A 26,510-nucleotide genomic window follows, 5' to 3' on the forward strand; every position below is an offset into this window, starting at 1 on the left:
AACTGTCTGAAGCTGATGAACTGTCTGAAGCTGATGAACTGTCTGAAGCTGATGAACTGTCTGAAGCTGATGAACTGTCTGAAGCTGATATGAACTGTCTGAAGCTGATACGAACTGTCTGAAGCTGATGAACTGTCTGAAGCTGATGAACTGTCTGAAGCTGATGAACTGTCTGAAGCTGATATGAACTGTCTGAAGCTGATGAACTGTCTGAAGCTGATATGAACTGTCTGAAGCTGATGAACTGTCTGAAGCTGATATGAACTGTCTGAAGCTGATGAACTGTCTGAAGCTGATGAACTGTCTGAAGCTGATATGAACTGTCTGAAGCTGATATGAACTGTCTGAAGCTGATATGAACTGTCTGAAGCTGATATGAACTGTCTGAAGCTGATGAACTGTCTGAAGCTGATGAACTGTCTGAAGCTGATATGAACTGTCTGAAGCTGATGAACTGTCTGAAGCTGATATGAACTGTCTGAAGCTGATATGAACTGTCTGAAGCTGATGAACTGTCTGAAGCTAATATGAACTGTCTGAAGCTGATGAACTGTCTGAAGCTGATATGAACTGTCTGAAGCTGATGAACTGTCTGAAGCTGATATGAACTGTCTGAAGCTGATATGAACTGTCTGAAGCTGATATGAACTGTCTGAAGCTGATGAACTGTCTGAAGCTGATGAACTGTCTGAAGCTGATGAACTGTCTGAAGCTGATATGAACTGTCTGAAGCTGATACGAACTGTCTGAAGCTGAGATGAACTGTCTGAAGCTGATGAACTGTCTGAAGCTGATACGAACTGTCTGAAGCTGAGATGAACTGTCTGAAGCTGATGAACTGTCTGAAGCTGATATGAACTGTCTGAAGCTGATGAACTGTCTGAAGCTGATATGAACTGTCTGAAGCTGATATGAACTGTCTGAAGCTGATGAACTGTCTGAAGCTGATGAACTGTCTGAAGCTAATATGATTGTTTGCTGAACTGTCTAGGTGATATGAACTGGTGCTGAAGCTGATGGTGTTATTGGTGATGTGTCTGAAGCTGGTGAACTGTCTGAAGCTGATGAACTGTCTGAAGCTGATGAACTGTCTGAAGTGTTATTGGTGATGTGTTATTGCTGATGAACTGTCTGAAGCTGTTATTGGTGATGAACTGTCTGAAGCTGATATGAACTGGTGATGTGTTATTGGTGAACTGGTGTTATTGGTGAAGCTGATGAACTTGGTCTGAAGTTGATATGAACTGTCTGAAGCAGATGATGAACTGTCTGAAGCTGGTGAACTGTCTGAAGCTGATTGGTGAACTGTCTGGTGAAGCTGTTATGAACTGTCTGAAGCTGATATGAACTGTCTGAAGCTGATGAACTGTCTGAAGCTGATGAACTGTCTGGTGCTGGATATGAACTGTCTGATGATGAACTGTCTGAAGCTGATATGAACTGTCTGAAGCTGATGAACTGTCTGAAGCTGATGAACTGTCTGAAGCTGATATGAACTGTCTGAAGCTGATATGAACTGTCTGAAGCTGATGAACTGTCTGAAGCTGATGGTGCTGAAGCTGTTATTGAACTGATTGTGATGGTGAACTGTCTGAAGCTGATGAACTGTCTGAAGCTGATGAACTGTCTGAAGCTGATATTGTGATGTGTTATTGGTGAACTGGTGTTATTGGTGCTGATAATGAACTGTCTGAAGCTGATACGAACTGTCTGAAGCTGATGAACTGTCTGAAGCTGATGAACTGTCTGAAGCTGATATGAACTGTCTGAAGCTGATGAACTGTCTGAAGCTGATATGAACTGTCTGAAGCTGATTATGATGATGGTGTTGAAGCTGATGAACTGTCTGAAGTGATGGTGTTACTTGTGATGTGTTATTTGTGATGAACTGTCTGAAGCTGATGAACTGTCTGAAGCTGATATGAACTGTCTGAAGCTGATGAACTGTCTGAAGCTGAGATGAACTGTCTGAAGCTGATGAACTGTCTGAAGCTGATATGAACTGTCTGAAGCTGATGAACTGTCTGAAGCTGATGTTATTGGTGATGTGTTATTGGTGCTGGTGTTACTTGTGATGTGTTATTGGTGATGGTGTCTGAAGCTGATATGTTGGTGATGCTGTTATTGGTGAACTGTGTTATTGGTGATCTGTCTGAAGCTGATGGTGTTATTGGTCTGAAGTGATATGATGTGTTATTGGTGAAGCTGATGAACTGATGTGTTATTGGTGATGTGTTATTGGTGATGTTGTTATTGGTGATGTGTTATTGGTGATGTGTTATTGGTGATGGTGTTATTGGTGCTGGTGTTATTGGTGATGTGTTATTGGTGATGTGTTATTGGTGCTGGTGTTATTGGTGATGTGTTATTGGTGATGGTGTTATTGGTGATGTGTTATTGGTGCTGGTGTTATTGGTGATGTGTTATTGGTGCTGGTGTTATTGGTGATGTGTTATTGGTGCTGGTGTTATTGGTGCTGGTGTTATTGGTGATGTGTTATTGGTGCTGGTGTTATTGGTGCTGGTGTTATTGGTGATGGTGTTATTGGTGATGTGTTATTGGTGATGGTGTTATTGGTGCTGGTGTTATTGGTGATGTGTTATTAGTGATGGTGTTATTGGTGCTGGTGTTATTGGTGATGTGTTATTGGTGCTGGTGTTATTGGTGATGTGTTATTGGTGATGTGTTATTGGTGATGTGTTATTGGTGATGGTGTTATTGGTGATGTGTTATTGGTGATGTGTTATTGGTGCTGGTGTTATTGGTGCTGGTGTTATTGGTGATGTGTTATTGGTGCTGGTGTTATTGGTGATGTGTTATTGGTGATGTGTTATTGGTGCTGGTGTTATTGGTGATGTGTTATTGGTGATGTGTTATTGGTGATGGTGTTATTGGTGCTGGTGTTATTGGTGATGGTGTTATTGGTGATGTGTTATTGGTGCTGGTGTTATTGGTGATGTGTTATTGGTGATGTGTTATTGGTGATGGTGTTATTGGTGATGGTGTTATTGGTGATGTGTTATTGGTGATGGTGTTATTGGTGATGTGTTATTGGTGCTGGTGTTATTGGTGATGGTGTTATTGGTGATGGTGTTATTGGTGATGTGTTATTGGTGCTGGTGTTATTGGTGATGTGTTATTGGTGCTGGTGTTATTGGTGATGGTGTTATTGGTGATGTTGTTATTGGTGATGGTGTTATTGGTGATGTGTTATTGGTGATGGTGTTATTGGTGATGTGTTATTGGTGATGGTGTTATTGGTGATGTGTTATTGGTGATGTGTTATTGGTGCTGGTGTTATTGGTGATGGTGTTATTGGTGATGTGTTATTGGTGATGTGTTATTGGTGATGGTGTTATTGGTGATGTGTTATTGGTGATGGTGTTACTTGTGATGTGTTATTGGTGATGGTGTTATTGGTGCTGGTGTTATTGATGATGGTGTTATTGGTGATGGTGTTATTGGTGATGGTGTTATTGGTGATGTGTTATTGGTGCTGGTGTTATTGGTGATGGTGTTATTGGTGATGGTGTTATTGGTGATGGTGTTATTGGTGATGTGTTATTGGTGCTGGTGTTATTGGTGCTGGTGTTATTGGTGATGGTGTTATTGGTGATGGTGTTATTGGTGATGGTGTTATTGGTGATGTGTTATTGGTGCTGGTGTTATTGGTGATGGTGTTATTGGTGATGGTGTTATTGGTGATGTGTTATTGGTGCTGGTGTTATTGGTGATGTGTTATTGGTGCTGGTGTTATTGGTGCTGGTGTTATTGGTGATGTGTTATTGGTGCTGGTGTTATTGGTGATGTGTTATTGGTGCTGGTGTTATTGGTGATGGTGTTATTGGTGATGTGTTATTGGTGCTGGTGTTATTGGTGATGTGTTATTGGTGCTGGTGTTATTGGTGATGTGTTATTGGTGCTGGTGTTATTGGTGATGTGTTATTGGTGATGGTGTTATTGGTGATGTGTTATTGGTGCTGGTGTTATTGGTGATGTTGTTATTGGTGATGGTGTTGTTTCCTGAGCGGGCCTTTCTCACAGCGAGCCAACAGAACACAAGGACATGAAGAAGAAATGTTCCAGCAGCTGAATAAACCTCTGCACATGTGCTTCCTGTGAATGTGCCCTTAAACTAAGCCCCGTTCCCCAGCAATGAGACACGGCGCCTCACTGACCCTTTCTTTACTTTACATCCACTCCTACACCGAGAATCACCATGGCAACACCACATAGTCTGAACTTACATTCTCTGCCCACGATGCTGATTGGCTCCAGGTCCTGGGGGAACGGCGTGGCTCCTGAGGACAGCTGAGGTAAGAAGGCGGCTAAGGTGAGAGCCAGGACAGCTGGCAGGACGGGCGGAGGCGAGCCGGGCGTCAGCCTCATGTTGGCAGGAGATGAGACCTCAGCAGAAACACATGGCCCACAGCACGCTCACCTCCCACCTGAAAGGAGACGCAGGGTTATGAGGGTGAGCATATCTGAGAGAACATTGAGTCCTGACGGAGCTCAGAGCAGAGATGAACACATTAACCCTTTACATCATGTTCAGCCGACAGTCAGGGCAGCTGCAACGTTTAAAGGTGGAACTTCTGATTAGCATGCAATGCCTCATTTCAGTGCGGCGATGTGATTGAGTGTCGGCTGAATGGCGGAGATGTGAGAGTGCGCACACACACACACACACACACACACACACACTTTAAAAAAAGAGGTAGAAGGAGTCAGAGAGACGGACAGAGGGAGGGAGAGGAGGCGGAAACCCGGGGCTCTGACCGCCTACCAAAGTCTGTCACAGGTCACCGAGCACAATTAAAAACCTTCGCCTGCAGCGAGCAGAACGCCTCACTCCACCCGCCATGACTCCGGGCCCTGAAGGCAACATCACCTACTGAGGTTAAAGGTCAGGATGTGACTGAACTGAGACCTGTCTGAGTGAAGCGTCAAACTCACACTGAGCTCAGTCACAGCTCTGTGTCACCCTGACATGATGAGAAGAATTTAATTTGTTTATTTATTAAAACTAATTTCATCAGAATCAGAAACAGAAATATTTGACTGACCCCTGAGAGCAACTGTGAATTGTGAGCGTCCCTCTCATGTAAAGAACACAGAATCATGAGCAGTAAGAAAAAGGGGATGAAACAAAAGTTTGTAAATATAAAGTCATAAAATAAAATTATGCTAAAGAGTTTAACTCTGGTGCTTAAGATGTTCACAATAAAAATACCTTCACTGTCCTGAGACTGAGAGTGTGTAAAAATATACAAATAATTATATCAGAGTAGGCGAAGGTTATACCAGTAGTTTCTGACCTGGAACAATAAATCAAGGTCTCCACAAGAGAAAAATACTTGTGTTTCTGAACACCTGATGCCAAACACACACACACACACACACACACACACAGAGGACAAACAGACTTTGTGAACACATTAGATGAAGATGCCAGAAAACAATGGACCGCTTGTGACGCGTGATGTCAGAACAAAAACAACTCTGGCGGCTCATCGTGCAGACGTGTTGGAGCTTCGTCCACCTGCAGGAACTCAGAGTCACAGAGTACTAATGCTAAGATTCAACCAACACTGGACACTGAGCTCAACACAACAACCATGAGAAGTTAACACAGTCCATCACCTACTTCCTGTTCATAGATCTGCGTCCATACAACGCTGCTGGAACCAAGGCTTCTGTTCCATGCTTAAACACCTGAACCCCTGTGTGTGCTAACCCCCCCCCCCCCCATTTCGGATCATCACCTCAATGTGGTGACAGTATGGTATCGTGGGGCCTCTACTTCCTGTGAAGAGAAGAGCTCCTGCTGGTCACTCTGCTGTGTGTGTGTGTGTGTGTGTGTGTGTGTGTGTGTGTGAATAATTAGCAGCTCAGGTGGTCGTCGTCGTCAACTAATGTTGATGTGCACATCTGTTAGAGCTCTGAGGGAGGGGCCGGTGACAGACGGGGGGGGGCAGAGGGATTTGTCCTAACAAACTTGTGACTGCGACAACCTGCACTCTTCACCAACTTATTCAGGGCAGCGTGTCCTCTGCGGGGGTTCTTCCAGGCAGGCGTGTGTCGCCCGGCGGTGAAACCGGGCCTCCTGGTTTTAAGTGGGAGCAGAACTTTAAGCCAACAGAGACGTGAACTGTCATCAATATTGATAACAGTCTGCTTCATTGAGATGCAGCGCAGAGAGCTGCATTTAGCAATGAGGTCAAGCGACGATCACAACGCCATAAATCGTGGGGAGTGGGCGGCTGTCTGCTTCTGTTTACTTTGTGAATTACAACAGCTTGTGTGGCCGGCCCGAGGCGATACACCAGGACAATATATCTGATGGATTAGCATCATATGGAGGTTTTTCTCCTGCCGAGGAGGACAGCCAAACAGATTATGTTTCAGTGGTGTCGCTGCGAGAGACAAATCCCCTCAGATGTCACAAACATTCAGGGCAGAGCAGGAAGAAGTTTCAAAAACAAAAGAGACACCGTGAAAAGAGTCTCAAATACAGACGAGGTTACAGGATCACATCACCGCGACGGAGGGAGGAAGAGACCGCTTACTGACAACCTGCTGCTGAGGCAAAGGAGCAGCCAGGACAGTGTAAGGATGATGATGATGATGATGATGATGATGCAAAACAAGACGACCACAGTGAGTTCCAGACCTGATGAAGACCCCTCGTATCCAGGAAAACTCAAGCTAACACTTTTTACTACGAGCAAAGATTCAGACTCTTATGAGCTCATTCTGATCCAAACTGAGTGAAGTCACAGAGTTCACTTTAACTTCATGATGACACGATAACAGCGTGATGACACGATAACAGCGCGATGACACGTTAACAGCGCGATGACAGGATGAAGGGACGACAGAGGAGGCCAAACACCTGATTGTTAGTCTTGTAATGTCACACTGAACAGATGAACGTGTTGTGACTGACACAATGTGAGATACAACAAGCTCCTGTGGAACCGGTTGGTCTGAAGCGTTGTGGCCCTCGGCCATTTTCCACACAGGAACCAGTCGGCTCGACAACACTGACGCTCAAACATCAACATCGACAGTCGACTCGTCTGACAGAGAACACACATCAGACTGAGTCAGCATCTTTTACTGTAGGAATTATTTCACTGTTATTGACACAGTCACTTCACAGACACATTTCATTAATGATGTTTGAGGCTCAGAGGGATGTAAAGAAGAATCCAAACAGTTTCAGTCTGGAGGTAAATCTCACGTTTTGGTTTCACGTGTTCTGTAGTTTATTTTTGAAATATGAGACCAAACCTTCATGCTGGATGGATTTATGTGCTGACATGAGGTAAGTCTGTCAGATTCTGACAGTTGAATGTTCAGTCACATCCTTCATTGTATTTATGTGCTCATTAAATAAACTTTAAATCATAAAGTAATTAATCTGACGCAGCAGAATTAGCTGTGTGAAGACGACATTTCCTCCACGTTACACACATCAACATGTTGGTGCAGAGTCAGTGCAGCTCGGTTCTGCCTCTGTCCAGAGTCATGTTTTTTATCTGTCCCTCAAAAGCATCACACACACACTTCCCAGACATTTTAAGATAAGCTAACTGCTAAAACTAACTGCATGAGCTTGTTGGACATTTCTGCTGCCATTTAGCTGCTGACGTGCACGAGGTGATACAGGTGATGTTTTGATGAAGCACAGCAGCAGATTTAATAAAGGAATGTATGTTGACTCACTGCAGACATGTTAGGATCTTCAAACAGAGTCCAAAACAACATATGTTCAAAACTTTTCCAAAGTACTGTGTTTTTCCCAAACCTTTTCCAGGCCTGGAAAACAGTTTTTCTAGTTTCATAATTTTCCAGGAATTTTCACAAATGTGGAAACACTGATTATAGATGAGACGACTGATTCATGACATCAGCTCACACACTGAGTGCAATGGAAGAAAACATCCCACCTTAAAAGTCGTTTCTAGCTGCTGGTGTTCACCTCTTTCAACAAAGTATTTCTGATTCTGATATATTTTTTTAATGTAACCTTCAAAAGGAGCCACAGTGTCACCGTACACACACAAGCATGCTCGTCATAGTTGCACGTCAGTCTCAAACAAATAGCTCTACAGCTCTGCGTTTGACCTTTTCAGCTGGAGTGGACGCAGCAGAAACACACCTGCCGTGTTTACCTGCCACACTAACGTGTCAACAAAGCGTGTCCCCGGCGGGACGGTTAATTTGAGCCAACACAGAGTCTAATCAGTTAATGAGTTGGTGCGCAGCCTGAGGAGGGAGTGGACGGCTGATGAGCTGACAGCTGTCGGAGGGAAATAAGCCTCTGCTTATCTCATCTCATGTTTGCTCTCTGTGTTCTCCGTTTGGATGGGAGGGCTTGGATCATTTTGTTTTTAATGAACTGGACTCGTTAAGCCATCTGGGAGACGCTGGCAGTTGGGCCTCTTTGGAGGAAAGGGGTTTCTGGGACGCTGGCGGTGCATTGATTATGTGACATTCATTTGGATTAGCCGGCAGCAGCGCTGTGTCTGTGCATTGATAAGATGTTTCTACAGAGAAGTTCAGAGTCTCCGAGCCTTCAGCCGCCGTCAGGCCGAGATGAGACTTAAAGACACAAGAACAACGGTCTTTATTGGAGGGCAGGAAGTCATCTCAACTCTAACATCAACTCCTGTGAGTAAATCTGCCTGGTCAGGATTAACGGTCCCATAAAAACTCACTGTGAAAATACTAAATTCCACTTTTATCCTCATTCAGCTGCGTGGAAGCGTATTCACCTGTCCACTCTCGGGACGTCTATTTCCTGCCAACACCTGCTGCACACAGCGACCAGCGGAGCATAATGCTGATGCACAATCAGCCTCTAATATTCCCTGACCTCAGCAGAGCGTCGGGGCGCTGAGGCTAATCCACACCACAGAATGGAGTTCAGCTCTCACCTGGCACCTCGGTGATATCTCTCAGCCCCTCGGCTGTGAAAGTCTTTAAGCCCCACGATCCTGCGCTCTGACACATTTGAGGTGCACGGTGGGCAGAATAATGAGCCAGCGTTTCCCCGGACTCCTCCATCATTTCAGACACAATTAGCCACTTTAGCCTCTGCTTTCTGCAGGCGTCACTAAACTGCTGCCTACAATAACAGCAGGAACATGGCTGCCACGCGATGAGTTAAGACAAGGTGGTCTGAGGACACAATGTTTATGGCCTGAGCACCAGGCGGTGCGAAGACCCAACTGAAAGCCAAAGAAATATTATTCTGATTTTATTTTTACTATTTCAACATATTTTTGTGCTGCTTGTCCTGAAACTTGGTACATTTATTAGGACTGGTGAAAACTGCAGTCTCATACGGGTAAAAGTTGCAGTTAAAGCCTACACCTTGACATTTCACATTGGTGGACAAATGAATAATGCGCAGACTTACAAAAAAGTCTTTAGGAGCCATATCCTCAACCCAACAGGAAGTCAGTCATTTTTAATTTACTGTGCAATTTTTGTGCAGTTTTTAATGAAGTTTTCTAAAAGTCTTCAAGCAACAGAGACACAGATGGTGTGAGAGCAATAAGAGAACAAAAGTACAGACGCTGGACAAAAAGGACACTAGAAAGATGTTGTGTAACTCATACAAATCAACATATGGTGCGTTGGGTCGGAGCTTATAGACACACCAACTTTCCTCAGTGTCTCCATGACCTCTGACCTCACTGACCTGCTCACACAGCAGCTGTGATGGAGGATATCTTAAAGCAGCTGCACTCACAGAAACATTTTCTCCATCAACATTACAGAATAATACCGTGGAGTCGATGTGTCTTTGCCTCAGCTGCATTTTAAAACCTGCCTGATGATTTTTGTTGTTGTCAAACTGCCTCATGGGAATCTAAAAACAGCACATGACCTGAGACAGACGCATCATTGTTGTTACATATTGTCCTCCTGGAAGGTTCATCAGACCACCGATCTCTGAGCAGTTTCATGATACGAGTCACACACCACATCAGCGTCTGCACAGAGCTGCTGTTCTCTCAGCGCTCACGTCCGTCACACAGCTGACTCTGCAACAACAGGCCCAGCTGATATTCACACACATGATGGAAGAACTAAACTCCTCACCTGTTACTGACCATCAGCTCTGACCACCTCTGTCTGTGTGAAGACGCTCTGTCTTTTACCCAGCAGTCATTTCAACTCTGCACTCAGACAGCAGAAACCTTGCTAATTAGATTTCCACTGGCTGACCACGCAGATGGCGCTGCAACAAATTGGACCTGGGATCAAGGAGCAGTGGGCAATAATTGAGAGACCAAACCCCAGAGGACACAGAGGTGGACTGTAAGGACGAGTCTTCAGCCCGCTGTATCAGGCGGACCGTGAGGACGAGTCTTCAGCCCGCTGTATCAGACGGACCGTGAGGACGAGTCTTCAGCCCTCTGTATCAGGCAGACCGTGAGGACGAGTCTTCAGCCCGCTGTATCAGGCGGACCGTGAGGACGAGTCTTCAGCCCGCTGTATCAGACGGACCGTGAGGACGAGTCTTCAGCCCGCTGTATCAGGCGGACCGTGAGGACGAGTCTTCAGCCCGCTGTATCAGGCGGACCGTGAGGACGAGTCTTCAGCCCGCTGTATCAGGCGGACCGTGAGGACGAGTCTTCAGCCCGCTGTATCAGACGGACCGTGAGGACGAGTCTTCAGCCCGCTGTATCAGGCGGACCGTGAGGACGAGTCTTCAGCCCGCTGTATAAGACGGACCGTGAAGACGAGTCTTCAACCCGCTGTATCAGACGGACTGTGAAGACGAGTCTTCAGCCCGCTGTATCAGGCGGACCGTGAGGACGAGTCTTCAGCCCGCTGTATCAGGCAGACCGTGAGGACGAGTCTTCAGCCCTCTGTATCAGACGGACCGTGAGGACGAGTCTTCAGCCCTCTGTATCAGACGGACCGTGAGGACGAGTCTTTAGCCCGCTGTATCAGGCGGACCGTGAGGACAAGTCTTCAGCCCGCTGTATCAGACGGACTGTGAAGACGAGTCTTCAACCCGCTGTATCAGATGGACCGTGAGGACGAGTCTTCAGCCCGCTGTATAAGACGGACTGTGAAGACGAGTCTTCAACCCGCTGTATCAGACGGACTGTAAGGACGAGTCTTCGGCCCTCTGCTAATTTCTAACCCTGGCTGCCATGCTGATATTTAAAATGCTCCACTCATAGAAAATCCACTGCACATCAAATCAAGCTCTCCGTAAACTAACAGCAGCCTCCTCTGTGATCACTGCAGCAGCCAGTGGAAAACATTCCTGACTGTTGTGACCGCAGACGGGCCAATCAAAAACAGGAGAGAACAAACCAAAGCAACTCAACTAACTTGTTAAACCACCTGAAAAAACACCACAGTCTGCAAAACGATGAACATGTGATGGCTGAGAAGAATAACTGATGTCAAATGTTGTTTCAATGCACAGACAGACTTGTACGTTAGCAGAAATGTAGCTCAACATGAAGCTAAAATCAGCTCTGTTGGTTCAAAGGTGAAAGTGTAACAAAATATTTTGTCCCTAAAACCAATGAGAGAAACACCTGTGATCTCAATATCAATCACAATATTTATAAGCATTATTTTGTCCATAATCGTGCAGCCCTATCAGAAGCTCCCGTTAAAAGCACCTTTAACAGGTGACTGCAGTTCATGAAGAGAAACAGCTTTTGGAGCCATTTGCAGCGCTTAAGTGTTTTTTATTTCAGAGGACAAAAACAGGTTCAACATTCACACTGATGGAACTCTGATAAAAAATGACCATTAAATGTTCTTTCAGAGCTTTTCTGTGAGTCCTGATTTCAGCCAGAGCTTTTCTTTGTGTACTGAAGATAAAAAGGTGCTAAAACCATCCATTAGTTTGTGTGTATGGACGTGAAAAGCTTTGAAAGGAATAAATGGTGACTGTTACACCCAAACAGGAAGTCAAATACTTCCACACAGAGACGGAGCAGCTTTGATTCTTCACTCCAGTGTTACCTGTCGCTGACTGTGTAGAAACACTTGACACAGGCGACACATCTGAGCCGGCCTGCTGAATACAAACAAGTCCTATAAAGAAGCTGGGGATTTCTGTACGTTTCAAAGGCCCTGCAGTGGCAAAAACACGACGGCTCCAGGGGATCGCTGTGGCAACATTTTAAAAAGTCCATTAGCATGGCTGGTCGAAGAGGAGTGACGGCTGGCTTCTCGCTTTTTACCAAGAATAGAAAATCAATGGTCCCTGAAGTCCTTTAGCTCCTGGATTAGGATGTCAGTATAATGTAGTCTCATTCTCACAGTGAGCGCGCGGTGCTGGGGCAGGGAGAGGGCAACATGGCGTCCAGGATGAGATGTGTCTGTCAGGGGAGGTTGGGACCCTCTTTGCCATCAATGCCACTCAGTGTGCTCCCAGGGGAGAGCCGCTTTAACCTCAGAGCCCACACAGTTCAGGCGAGTGACGGCTCGTCCCATCGCAGAGGCCATCGATTGTCACCTCGTGACAGACGACTCGACTCCATCCTCGTCTGAGAATCCCCACAGATCCCAGCCGGCTTCAGACGGCAGATCTTTAGAGGCCTCATGTCAAAGTAAAACAAAGCTGACAGCAAGAGCCAACAAAAGTTCTGGAAACTGTCTGAGCGCCACCACGATACGACCAACACCATCAGCTCTGAGAGGAAGGACGCAGATACTGGTGTCTCTCTGAACATCCAGAGCTCGATATGAATCCAAAGTGTTGGCATGCACCCCCGCTCGGAGCACGGGTATCACTGTGAGAGAAACGGAGCACTGCCTCCTCTCAGGACTTCTTTCTACAGACAGAGAGTTGGCCAGACTTCACACAGAGGGATCTTTGCTCGACTCAGACAGTGGGACGGTTCTCTGATCGATCTGCAAAACCGCTGCAGGCATCATCCATCAATTTCACGTCTGCTCACAATGGGTGAAAAAAGCCCAGAGGGCGAGGAGTGGAAGAGAGCTCGGAGACATTCGTCTGTTAATTATTTAGATTCATCTTTTAATTCCCTGAGCAGTCTGTGCTCCTGTCACTCAGAACGCACCTTCAGCCTCCTCCTCCTCATGACGAGTCTTACCTCAGGGTCAACCAATCACACGCAGCAGTTTAAAATATGCTGGGCTCCTCTTCATACATAAAAGTGAATGTTAACTACCCGCTTCTCCTCTCAATCTCTCCATCATCAATAATTCACAGTGTTATTGAGAAACACTACCTGAACCCTGTATTGACAGAAATCCAAGCACTGTCATTCCCTCAAGGGCGTCATAATTGGATACCTCCCGTGGCTGCTGCTGCCTCCACATGCAGAGCAGGAGGGGAGAGCCGTCTGAGCACTGTTGTTGTTTGCTGGATTCTCTGGCTTTCCATTTTAGCTTTTCTATTTCAGGGACTCGAATCTGACCTCAGAACTGAAGTCAGACAACTTATCGACCAGAGGAAACCCCCGGGAACGTTTAGAGGAGGGTAAGAAAAGTGCCCTAATGTCACAGAGTGGACCTGGAAGAGGAAGAGCAGCTGTGTCCAAAGACAACAGCCCCTTTTACACTGCCTGTTCAGGGTGGGAATATCTCGCCATTGTGCCACTTTGCCGTTCTGTATAAAAGGTACAGTGACAGAATGGTGGGACAGAGTTGTCTCTCCTCTGAGCTGGGAACGGAAGTAGTAACAGACGTGAAATAATGTGTGTATAAACAGGACGACTGGCAGGACGGGATCATGGACAGGACAGGTGTGTTGATGGTGTGTTATGTGTGTGTCCAGGGGCGTAACACCAAATTCCAGACCCTATGCATAAGCAGTCTCTGGGGCCCCCCACTCTTCCTCCCTTGATCCGAGTCATGCAATTTGTGATTTTTTTTTTCATCTGTTTACTTTCTTTCTTTCTTCTCTTTTGGGGAAGACGTGTACGTTGGCACTCCAGAAGTAAAAGCTGACGCTCACCTGGCTGGAGCTGCATTTAGTTCAGGGGCGGACTAAACCATTTTGCACCTCTAGGGGTCAGAGGGGCCTCGAGGTGCTCTTACTATTATTTATACAAAATTCAGTCTTACAGCTGATCACTGAGAAATCAAATACTGCAACCAAACTTTCCTCCCGCTACTTCGCCCTGCATGCGCCTCATCGCACGAGATTTAAAAAGTAGCTGTCGACAGCTAACTCTGCTGTTAGCAGTTAGCAGCTAACTCAAAGAAGAAGAACAGCGGCTGTTAGCAGTTAGCAGCTAACTCAAAAAAGAAGAACAGCGGCTGTTAGCAGTCAGCAGCTAACTCAAAGAAGAAGAACAGCAGCTGTTAGCAGTTAGCAGCTAACTCAAAGAAGAAGAGCAGCAGCTGTTAGTAGTTAGCAGCTAACTCAAAGAAGAAGAACAGCAGCTGTTAGCAGCTAACTCAAAGAAGAAGAACAGTAGCTGTTAGCAGTTAGCAGCTAACTCAAACACTGGGGTCCAGGAGCTCCTTATCCTCCGAGCAGAGGACGAGATCAGCCGCCATATAACAGGGATACTAAATAATTGTTATTGACATGTGATGTCATTGTTATCGTTTATAAAGAGCTGCTGACATGTATGTTATATGTCACACTAGATACTGACTCTGTTGTGTTACATGTCACACCTCTTCTGACTCTGTGATGTCATCATGCTGTCTGACATCACACACTGGAGCCACATGATGCCGCCGTCATTTGGTTCTGTGTAAACATGTCTAGGAGGCGAAGGCACCATCTGTGTAAAAACAACTGTTTGTAAAAATGAAACCAACATCCCATAATCTGATGTGATGCAGAGCGAAAAATGAAGGACAGTAGCTGAAAGAATGAAAACCATCAGTGAGGACAACATGCAGTAAATAATAAAGATGTGAGCAGGTATTTTAAAAGTTAAATCAATGTTGTGTAAACTCTCATCACAGAAACACAACCCTCTTGTTCTAACGCCGCCTGCTCTGACAAAACAAAGGAGGAGAGAGCAGATATCATCTCCTGTCCTACAACACTTTACACTGTGCCGTGCTGCCTGAGCCCGTCAGCATTCACACACAAGTGCTGACCTCCTGAAGGGCATGAAGAGAGCCACATATACTCAGCAGAGCAGCCCCAACCAACAGATGCTAATAAAACACTTTGATGTTGTGTGTGGAGACAGAGGCCATGGAGTCTAGTTGTTGTCTCTGAGAGTGAAGCAGAGCTGCAGAATGAGAGTCCTGTCAGTTCACTTAAAGGCTTTAATGATGTCTGCTGCTCTCCCTGCAGCTCTACAAACTATCTGATGCAGGACGGAGCACTGACGCTTTGTCTGCAAGCCTTTGAACAGACGAGGTTTTCCTACACATGAGAGTGCATGTAAACACAACACAGCTAATTAATACTGTGTGTAGGGTTTCATCTGGAGGGTTGACTCAGTAGACTCTGTCTCTGCTGTCGGTGCACGAGAAAACATTCAGAATAAATCCTCAGGAACAGAAAGAAAACGTCACGTCAGCAGAGCGGAGTCACCAGAAACACATGTTGGCACTGGAAGTTTGTACAAACCACAGATATGTTATATTTCTATGTTTCATTAAAGGCCTGCACAATGTGAAAAATATATATAGCCATTATATATAGCCATGTGATTGAGATATGAACCATAATTTTAATGTTTGGTAGCAACTGGTCGCTCCTGTGTGTCCAGCAGCACTGTGGCACCAAAACTGTGTTTTAAGCCAAAACATGTTTTTTTTCCTTCACAATAACCAAGTAGTTTTGTGCCTAAACATAACTGCATGTTAACCACAGCATTCTGCCAGATAATAATGTACAAACAACTTTTCTCTTTACAGCTGACATTTAAAATGATGAAGACACAAGGTGTGCAAACCAGACTTTGGTGTTTCATTTTCATTTTGTAGAAACAAAATGAACCAAAACACAAATAATGAGGAAGATGTTGGGTTAAACACTGAGAATAAGAAAATAATTTAAATCCTACTCGTCAAACTTGAGTTTTGAAGTGAAATAAAACACCATCACTAATCTTGTTTACTGTATTCAGTGTCCGTGGTTTGCAGAGAGGAACATTTATCCTGTTGACTGGGTTGGAATTAAACCACAGCATCGTGACTTCATAACTAACCCTGAGTGGAAGCTTATGATGCTGCGGCGCTGTTATCTGTGCCTCAGCTTCACTGCTCAAATAAAAAGCAATCAACAATACGGAGTGTAAAGGGCTGTTTAAACAGAGAGGAAACCATCAGGTAGCTGATTCCATCAGACAGCAGGGCAGGGAGGACGGCCACTGTGAGAGAATATCAGCACAACATACAGAGACAGAAACATCACCATCTGGACGGTCACATTCTCACACTGAGAAATATAAAGGGAAAGGTTTCCTGTAAATTCACCTGATGTGAGTCAGAGCCAGCGAACCTGCTCAGGTGACAAACTGAGTGGAAACCAACAGGATCTGCTCCCTGCTCGCCACACTCTGACACCTGGGCAGGAGCCCTCCGTGATGTCACTATAGAGACGTCTGCACTGTGGACGCAGACGGGCCGTCGCTTAATGTTAGGAAGAGATGGCGTCTGTTGTGAGTAAGGACTGACCTAGAAAAAAATATAAATCTCCACATTAACTTTTAGTTTGACCTCGGACACAAACGCCTGTCTCCTTGGTCAAAGTCCTGCTTGTTGGACCCGTCCGCCTGTCTTCAGTGGACCACGTCTGTCCCTCTGATCCTCTAATAACAACTGATGTGGTTTACACTGGACATGTTGAGAGCCTGATGCGTCTGTGTCTGACCAGCTGTTGGTTCGTGGCGCTCTGGGAGTGAGACCAGGCTGTTTGTCTTTGCTGAGGACTCTTGAGCAGAGCACCACTCTGAGGACTGTGCCGTGTCTCTGTGTCCATTCACACGGCAGCGGACACAAAGACAGTGAGACGTCTCTGTTAACACAGAGCGTCTTTGATCTCTGTCTCCCCTGTGGTACCAATTAGTTCGCTGCACCGTTTGCATTTCAAACTCTGCACTTCCTATTTTGAAAGACATCCTGCATGAATTATCAATCTGCCAGGATCTTTATTCCCTCTGCAGCAAAGGTGAATTATGAGTGGCATATCTCTAAAGTTTGACTTCTTCAAATGAAGGAAGTGTAACACATCACACACCTGCTTACACCCACCGATCACCGCTGCCGTCACTCTGGGTGAAAATCTTTTATTTCACTGAGTGTGCTGAAACCAGCTCACTACTCCCAGTCTGAGGCACATGAAGGCAGAGTGGTAGTGAAGTGATCAAAGGAAGATAAATAGCTGTGAAGATTCCTCCACTGCCTTTATCCCTTGTTAGCAGAGGCAATCACACAGCCGTCACCCAGAAGATCCATCGCTGTCACATTACCCCAACAAGATTATAAGGAGGAGGAGCAGCAGGAGGGGGGAGAGGAGCTGCCACACGAACCTGTGACAAAAGTACATTTGCTGAATTTCAGTTGAACAAGAACAAAAGCAGCGAGCCCCGCTTTTAGAAATGAATGATTTCTGCGATGTGAGTGGTCGATGCTGATGAAGGGAAATATAAATCAAGGCTAAGAGTGAGGCTCCTCGGCGAGAGTGCCTCACAGAGATAATGGCATCATCATGCCTGTGTGCTTCGCTGTTCCTGCAAAGATTAAACACTTTATCATTGTCTTTGGGACAAACAGTCCCTGTACGTCGAGCATGCATCCAATTATTACACTCTTTTTATGCCCCGGCCTGACGTTCAGGCGTCAGCTTCATCACACAGCAGCAGCTGTGAGAGGACAGATGAGGAGAGACAGCAGTCTTATCAGGACGCGGCTACCTTTCAGGGCAGCCGCCCGCGGTGGCCGCTGACCTCACTTTTATTACAGCTGTCTCACACTGATGATATCATACAAACGCACAGAGGAAAGACCCGGAAGCTTTCAGCTCGCTTTATCTCATTTTAGAGCTCCGACAAGTCTCCCAAGTAAAAGTCAACGGCCACGGGCGATCATACAGCGAGGAGCAGGAGGCTCCTCCCACCTCCTCAGAGGCTGCACTGTGTCCTGGAACACAACAGGAGGAGGAGAGCAGGAGCAGGGCCATGAGAGACAGAAATGGGACATGAACAGTGACAGTGAGAAAGACAGTAAATCTACACGAGGAGGAGGAGGAGGAGGAGGAGGACGGAGTGACGGCGTCTCACAGCTCACTGGTCTGGAATCAGCCAGACAATCAGCTCCACTCAGACTCAGTGTGGCAGGTCCTGACTGAGCATCACAGGCGGCGTCACATCATTATCAACACAACCCAGAGTGTTCAGACAAACACATGACGGAGGAGAAACTGACCCTTCATCGGCTCCACCTTCATCTTTATCACCTACAATGCTCCACCAAGATTCATTCATCATCTGAGACTCTACAAACAAACATGGCACCCGTTCTGTTTGTCAGTGTTTCTTCATATATGGAATGTAACTGTATATTTTGGAGCTTTGATCAGAGCGTCGGTCCAAGATCGACCTGAGCTCGAGGGCTGACATGTTCCCTCACGCTTCTTCTCTTCCTTCTGTTATTTCAAGAGGCTGCGGCCCTCGGTGCATCTCCATCTTTGAGTGCACATGGCGGTCCACGCCGATGCAGCGCGCAGATGATCACCGACCGCCGTCTGCTGCATGTCACACACATCCTCCCACTGCTGGGAAAGCAGAGGAAAACACTGCCAGTTTCCTGCAGCCCCTATGCGGTACACTGGACTTGGTTGGCGGTACGACCCCCTCGTTCTAATGTTTCAATGTAATTGTAACTCTCAACATGTTCATGAGTTTAGAGTCGAGGCCAACACAGCCCACACTGTACATCATGGTATTACACAGACTATAAAAACCCACCAGGAAGTTGGCATGAACCCAACCTGATTCAAGCCTGAGGGGATTTTGAAAAATCAAAGCCTGACCAGAACCCGGCGAGTCGAGTCCAATCAGGTTCAGACAGGATCAAAGCTGTGGTGTCTCCAACTGTTTCATCCCTCACCTGCTGACTCTGCTGCACCTCGGCTCATACAGGACTCACGGTATCTGGGTGTTGGTACGATTTCAGTCACGCTAACATGTTTACGTGGACTGTAAAAGTCCAGTTTTAGTTGGACTGACACAATCAACCTATTTTCTCTGATGTCATGTAAACGCACTGACCGCTGTCCGTGGCGCCTGTGAGGAGGCGGGGCCTTTAGCGGCTCAGTTACAGTGCTGGCTGCTTGTGTTGCTGCTCGTCTCTAACATGTTGTGTGTTAAAGCTCGGCCCCGATCTCACTTTAGATAATGTAGCCGTTGCAGCACTTAAGGAGGATCAGCTCTTATCTCTGTCTAAATCCCCAGCAGTCATTAGAGGAGGTGAGTTCATCTAATTAGAGCTCCAGCCATCCTTCCAACATAAAGATCAGTGCTGCTGTGGACACTGAGGATTAAACAGGCATTTACTGAGGATGTCATTAGATTTATGCTTCTACCTTCTGACTGCAGGACCTGCTGCATTACTAAAGCTCCAGCCTGAGATAATGAGTCACTGAATACAAACAATACCCTGCCTAATATCCACTGATGTCTAACGGTTTGAAAATGGTTTCCTTGACAGACACGTCTTTAAAGTTTCTCGAGTCACAAGTCTCTGTGCAAAGCTTCACGTCACCTCACAAATAAAAAACAACTCTTCATAGTGGGAGATCAAAGCGGCACGTGTAGTTCTCGTCTGACGCCTCCCTCAGCGTCCCTGAGCTCCATCGTTCCTCTCATCTGCATTTCAGGTTTGTAGAGACACCAGTGAAGCCGGCACAAAGGGAATGACAAAAGTTTGTAATGGACCAATTCACACTGGGAGAACTGGGAGGAGAACAATGGCCAGGAAGAAGTGAGTGAAAAACTAAAGCTCTCTTTCACCAGAGTCTGTTCTCCTCCTCCTCCTCCTCCTCCTCCTCCTCTCTCTTCATCCTTGCCCTGTGTTTGACCAAGCAGCTAGAATAATGGCAATAATAGGAAGGCGAAGGGACAAACGGGGCCATCTATAATGGGCTGGATACTGGAGACGTGAGCGCGCTGTGGAGCCTGGGTGGTGGTGTCATTAAGTGTGAGTACGTGATAAATGCACTCTGCTTGTCGGATTTGAGATTCTCATTAGTCTGTGTTCAGGAGGAGACCTGGGGCCATTACTCTTGTGGCTGCTTTGGCAAGAGGCTGAATGTGTGTGTGTGTGTGTGTGGGGCGTCTGTTGGGTTGCTTGTATACATAAAGGTATTTCAGATAAGGCTGCCAGCCCTCTGGCAGCACAGGTCTGCACTCCTCACGCTACAGCTGCCTGGACTGACTGCATGTGTTGGCGTCTACATATCTGAGGGACCAACTGTGTCAAGTCCAGTATCCCCAGTGTGACTCTGGTCTGTCCCAGACTGAAGACGACCAGCGGCAAAGACACGTGTTGATATCTTTGGCGTGGCTTCAACACGGTGGTCCTACGTCACACAGTCAGAGAGGTTCAAGGATGGTCGCTGATCAAAGACAGCCTGGGATCAAACTCTGACAGTGTGATGCTGTCACAACCTACGACTACTGACCAACCAATAGAAATGCAGCATGAAATGAGCCAATCAAACAGATAGATAGCAGCTCGCCATGGAGGCAAAACTAAAGCGCCAAAAGAAATGTGAGGAAAACCTTGAGGAGTTGTGGGAGCCAATCTGGCGTCACTCTGAAGTCGTTGAATACCAGCACTGACTTCAGGCCTCAGACACCGACGCAAACAGCCATCCTTTAACATCAGCTTAACGGTTATTGTCTAACGGCGCCCAGAGGAAAACAACATCAGTTGGTGGTGTTGTGCTGACGTGGTGCTTTTATTTTGAAAGAGACTGTATCAAACTGTACATTTCCTGTGAAAACAGAAGTGTATTTTGAAAACAGACAATGCATGTAACAGGCTGAAGTTGACACGGCGTCCCAGAACGTCAACAACCAACACACCCAGGGTACCTTGGACGTCATATGTGGACGTGGAAAGTCCATGACCAAACGTGGACATGTGACGAGGTCACAGTGAGGATGTGATGAAATGTCACTTTCAGGAAACAATGAGTGAACACGATGTTTCAGCTCTAACTGAAACTACATTTAATGAAAAATCCATGTGTTGTTAATACGTCACACTAACACAAACCAGGCGGCGCCGTCATGAAACTGAAACACTGCGAACACAGACTGATATACACTGTTGATCTCAGACTCCACCTGTGTTTTACATGAGTTACTCTGTTCAAAGATCTGACTCACTAAACCAACAACCAAACACAAACCAGTCTGAGTCCACGCCTATCTTAAATCTTACTTCCTCATTTCCCAGCAGCCCTCAGTGAAGTGACGCCCACTCCTCAACAATCCTTCAGCCTCTCTGCAGGTTCTTCTGTAGTCTGAACTGCAGCTGCTGCCAGCAGGTCAGTGACACACAGTCTGCAGAGGGAGAGCATGAGGACTGACGCTGTGCAGTCCGAGTAAGTCTTAAAGCTGCCTGTGTCTCTGTGATACAGCCGCCCCACAGTGTCTTTAAATGTGTGACAGTGACAGGACGTATACATGTTCCCAGGACACACGTACCTGTACGTAACTGTCCGTCATGTCAAATTCATTTAAACAGATTCATCTGCAGAGGAGGAGGAGGAGGAGGAAGAGGAAGAGGAGGAGGAGGAGGAGGAGGCAGTCGAGTCAGTGGCTGTACCTGTCATCTGGACGTCTGAGCCAATCGATACGGCCCGCTCTCCTGTTACTGTACCTCCGTCCTCCTCACTCAGCCACGTGCTCGCTCATATCTGCGGCGGGCTCATCACGCAACAACCTAGGACATGTGATGCCACGTAGGGCGGCTGCTGACACTTTAATTTGTCACTGCTGATAGGGTTTGTCAAACTCTTCCCGGAGTTCATCAGCCACCTGGCCTTATTTGTTCACTCCACTGATGACTTTTCAGCCTCTTGAGAAATGCTCTGCCGCCACTGTGACCTTGATGCTCAGTCGCTGCATATTTTCCATGATGTACGAGCCTCTGCGGAGCGGCACCGCGTTGTTCTTCAGGGTACTGATGAACCTGTACGAGAGCTATAAAAAATTATCCCCTTTCTATAATCGACACCATCACTGTGCTGAAAAACAGCAGCAGTGAGAAAAATGGAGCAGATACAAATCACACAAAGTAAAAAGCTTTGAGGCAGGTCTGCTAAGATCGGAGAGGCAGAATAATAAAGAGCGAGACAGGTAGTGAGAGCGGGAAGTCTCTGGTGTGTCTACAGCTCCAACAACTGTAAAGTTTCAGAGAAATCTGCACATGCTAATTTAAGAGAGAAGTAAAGAATGAGTGGAGGATCCAGAGGGACACTGACGGGCTGCGCAGGTTACACCAAAAGAATAAATTAGCATTATTTGTGAAGCCTTGCTTCATATTTACACATTTCACATTTTCTACAGCGCCCGGCTTTGTTCAGTTGATTTGTTTTTGATTTGAGACACATCGCTCTGCAGCAGAGGTGTAAACGATGGTCATGAAGCCTTCTGAGGTAACACATGTCGTATCTGGAACAGAATCAATCACGTCACTCTGCAACAGCAGGCGGCGGCTTTACTCTGAATTATCAAACTTTTCTGTGATAAATTCAGGGTGAAATAAATGTGAGTGTTTCTCGTGCAGGGCGCTCTGCCTGGACGCTGAGCGCTGCGTGATGAACAACATTTTCAACACATGGTTTGAATGTTTGACAAAGACTCATAGCACACAGCCAGAAACACTCTGGAGCTTTGTCACTGTGTGGCCTGGCTGCCATCCAGAATCTAAACTACTGTGTTTCAGCACAAACAATAAAAGAAACTGAGAGACGTTAAGAAAACATATGTACCAATTACAGCTGGGCTGCACCACAACCACACAGACGGCAGCTACCTTCAGTCAGGTGCTGCTGGACTGAACACAACACTGTGATTTAATAAAGTCTGTTCTCACTGTGCAGAAATTAATCTCTGTCCATGTTAACAATGAGTCTACGCTAGGAAACAAATAACTCCCTTTAAATAACAATGAAATTAAACGGCTGCTGTAATGGTTCGTCCCGCTCGTACCGTCCATCCTAATCAACTCCCACAGGAAGTGACATCAGCGTTCACATGATCCCAGGAAAAACACAACTCCAGGTTTGTCACAGGCGTCAGCAGACTGAGTCACACAAATCACACAAATCACCTGACTGCTGATTTAAGACTAAAACTAGAATCACCACCCTGTGGTTGTATGACTCCGCCCACCAGTCCACCCTGTGGTTGTGTGACTCCTCCCACCACTCCACCCTGTGGTTGTGTGACTCCTCCCACCAGTCCACCCTGTGGTTGTATGACTCCGCCCACCAGTCCACCCTGTGGTTGTGTGACTCCGCCCACCAGTTCACCCTGTGGTTGTATGACTCCGCCCACCAGTCCACCCTGTGGTTGTGTGACTCCGCCCACCAGTCCACCCTGTGGTTGTATGACTCCGCCCACCAGTCCACCCTGTGGTTGTGTGACTCCGCCCACCAGTCCACCCTGTGGTTGTGTGACTCCGCCCACCAGTCCACCCTGTGGTTGTGTGACTCCTCCCACCAGTCCACCCTGTGGTTGTATGACTCCGCCCACCAGTCCACCCTGTGGTTGTATGACTCCGCCCACCAGTCCACCCTGTGGTTGTATGACTCCGCCCACCAGTCCACTCTGTGGTTGTATGACTCCGCCCACCAGTCCAGTGTCTCTGACAGTCTCCATCCATGTCAGTGAAAACATGGATCCTTCACACACAGAAGATCTATACAATCAGCACAGTTTCAAGATTAGAGTCACCAATTCAGTATCTGACCAAATGTCTCCCCTTCTGTTCCTGAGACATGACGTTAAAACATGATGATGTCACAGTCAAGCTGACCTTTGACCTTCATTATTTTATTATGTGTGAAATTTTACTATATGAATTCTTCAGTTATGGCCAAAAACATGTTTTGTGAGGTCACAGTACCTAGTGATCAAATTGTAATCAGTGCATCGTTGGTGGATGTTTGTGCCAAATTTGAAAAAGAAGAAGAAGAAAAAAATCCCTCAAGGTGTTCTTGAGATACTGCATTCACAAGAATGGGACTGATGTAAGGTCACAGTGACCTTTGACCTTCAATTACCACCTTCTAATCAGTTAATTCCTGAATCCAAGTGGATGTTTGATCAAGGCCTTCTTTAGATATATCACATTCATAGAAGAAGACAGTCGCAAGGTGAAAGTGAAGTGAACTTGACCTCATTTGTGCCAAACTTAAAGAAATTCTCTTGAAGGTATTCTTGAGATATCGCGTTCACAGAATAAGACAGATGCAAGGTCACAGTGACCTTTGACCACCAAACTCAAATCAGTTCATCCTTAACTCAAAGTAAACGTGCGTGCCAAATCTGAAGTAATTTCTTCATGATGTTTTTGACATCAAATTCCAATCAGTTCATAGTTATTTATGTCCACATGAACATTTGTGCCAAATTTGAAAAATACATCCACAAGGTGTTCTCGAGATAGCGGGTTCATAAGAATGGGCCTGACGGATGGACAATGTGGAAACATGACGCCTGTGGCCGTGGTTATCGGTGGCGTGGAGGAATAAGAACGGTGAGCTTTAATGTTTCTGTGCCACAGACTGGCGACGCTGACAGAGGAGTCGTTTCTGTGGAGGAGAAACTGAAGCTTCACTTTAATCTGTGTGATTTCATTTCTTTGCTTCTGTCTCAGTGATTTGGGATTGCAGATGTCTTGTGTGTGTGTTTAAGCCCTTTGGCCATATGCTCCCTCCGCCTGGACCGCCACACAAAGGCTTTTTAATCAGTCCTCTCCATGACGGAGCACATTCAGTCATTAAAGACACCAGGCGCTTCAGCCGCTCGCCTCAGCCAGGCCTCAGACTGCTGCTTTATTATCTCTGCCTCATAACTGGATCCTGATCCTGTCCACAGCAGCATCGTCTCTCTCTCTCTCTCTCTCTCTGTGTGGAGAAAGGATGTATTTCAAAGTCTGTGATTCACAGAGACGGCCGTCCTCTTCTGTTTGTCTCAAACTGGCTCTGGATCAGCTGAAGACAAACTCAACTCAATGGAAAACAACAGACTGCTGTAGAAACATGTTCAGACAGATCTGAGGGTCAGAGTGGAGTCTGAAGAGTTCTCCATCCTCTCTTCTAGCCTGGACACATCGCCATGGCAACTGATGCAGCAGACCTAACCTGCTCCAGCTTTGTCACATGTCCACGTTTGGTCATGGACTTTCCACGTCCACATATGACGTCCAAGGTACCCTGGGTGTGTTGGTTGTTGACGTTCTGGGATGCCGTGTCAACTTCAGCCTGTTACATGCATTGTCTGTTTTCAAAATACACTTCTGTTTTCACAGGAAATGTACAGTTTGATACAGTCTCTTTCAGAATAAAAGCACTACGTTGATAAAACACCTTGGATTGACGTTGTCTTCCATCAACAACAAACACGTGGTTTTGTTTTTCCCCAGTCGCACTTCTTGGTCGTCGTCACCTCTGACTGAGACTTCAGGCTTTGTGGAGCTCAGACTAACAGATTCAGGCTCAGTTGAACCTGCTCACAACAGGATCCAGGGTTCATGTGACGTTACAAACGACCTGCAGTAACTGCTCTTACAGCTAATGTGTGACAGCAGGAATCTGAGTCCACCTCCGCTTTTGGCACAAAACAGGAGAGAAAAAAAATTCACTTTGGCACTGACGTGCAGCGAGACAGCGTCCAGCTGACAGGAGCAAACAGCCAAAAGCTAAAAAGTAGAGATCCTGTTGTGTCTCCAGTCTCAGTGTGGATCTCAGCCAAGAGTCCAAACAGATCAATGTGCACGTGCACAGGAGTTAACTGAAGGGTGAAACTGACACAACTTTAATGGGCCAAAATATCAACTTTATTCTAATTGAATTAATTTGGGTTTTGCCCTCAAAGTAAACATTATTCAATAGCTCTGAACATTAGCATAAATTAAACCTGATTCCAGAGCAGCTCCAAAATAAGATGTTTTTCTGACCTTTCCGTGTTGTTGACACACAGATGTATTAAACGCTCGACCCTTCGCTCATTTGAATAGTAATTATAAACAGCCTTGAGTCGGCGTTCTGACTTTCACCTCCACTTGAAGCCATCGCTCCCTCATTATCCACACTCACTGCATGTTTCCAGCCCGCACTCGGAGACGTGCACAGCACCTGCATCGTGTTCAGGCCGAGCTGTGTGCACCAGGCTGCAGCCATGTTTGCTGACAGCGTAGAAACATGATGCTCGTTCAGAGGGATTTCTTCCCGTTCCAGGGAGATGATTTATTTAAAGTGGGCTGCAGATTTGTTTTTGCTCTGCGTGTTCTCCATGAATGTGGCACATGTAAACAGCCGTCCTGCTTGT

The 26,510-nt window shown here is 46.3% G+C and overlaps 1 protein-coding gene across 4 annotated transcripts in view; it reads right to left on the reverse strand.

The window, feature by feature from the left end:
• sema6e (sema domain, transmembrane domain (TM), and cytoplasmic domain, (semaphorin) 6E) overlaps positions 1-26,510 on the reverse strand; it is a 182,305-nt gene that overhangs the window by 66,387 nt on the left and 89,408 nt on the right. For all 4 annotated transcript variants that reach the window (XM_049582618.1, XM_049582617.1, XM_049582615.1 and 1 more), the window contains one exon: positions 4,248-4,448. In XM_049582618.1, the coding sequence (XP_049438575.1) occupies positions 4,248-4,389 (142 nt within the window). In that variant the 5' untranslated portion in view covers positions 4,390-4,448. The remainder of the gene's footprint in view (positions 1-4,247; positions 4,449-26,510) is intronic.

The sequence above is a fragment of the Epinephelus fuscoguttatus genome, linkage group LG8, assembly GCF_011397635.1.
Source record: "Epinephelus fuscoguttatus linkage group LG8, E.fuscoguttatus.final_Chr_v1".
NCBI lineage: Eukaryota > Metazoa > Chordata > Actinopteri > Perciformes > Serranidae > Epinephelus > Epinephelus fuscoguttatus.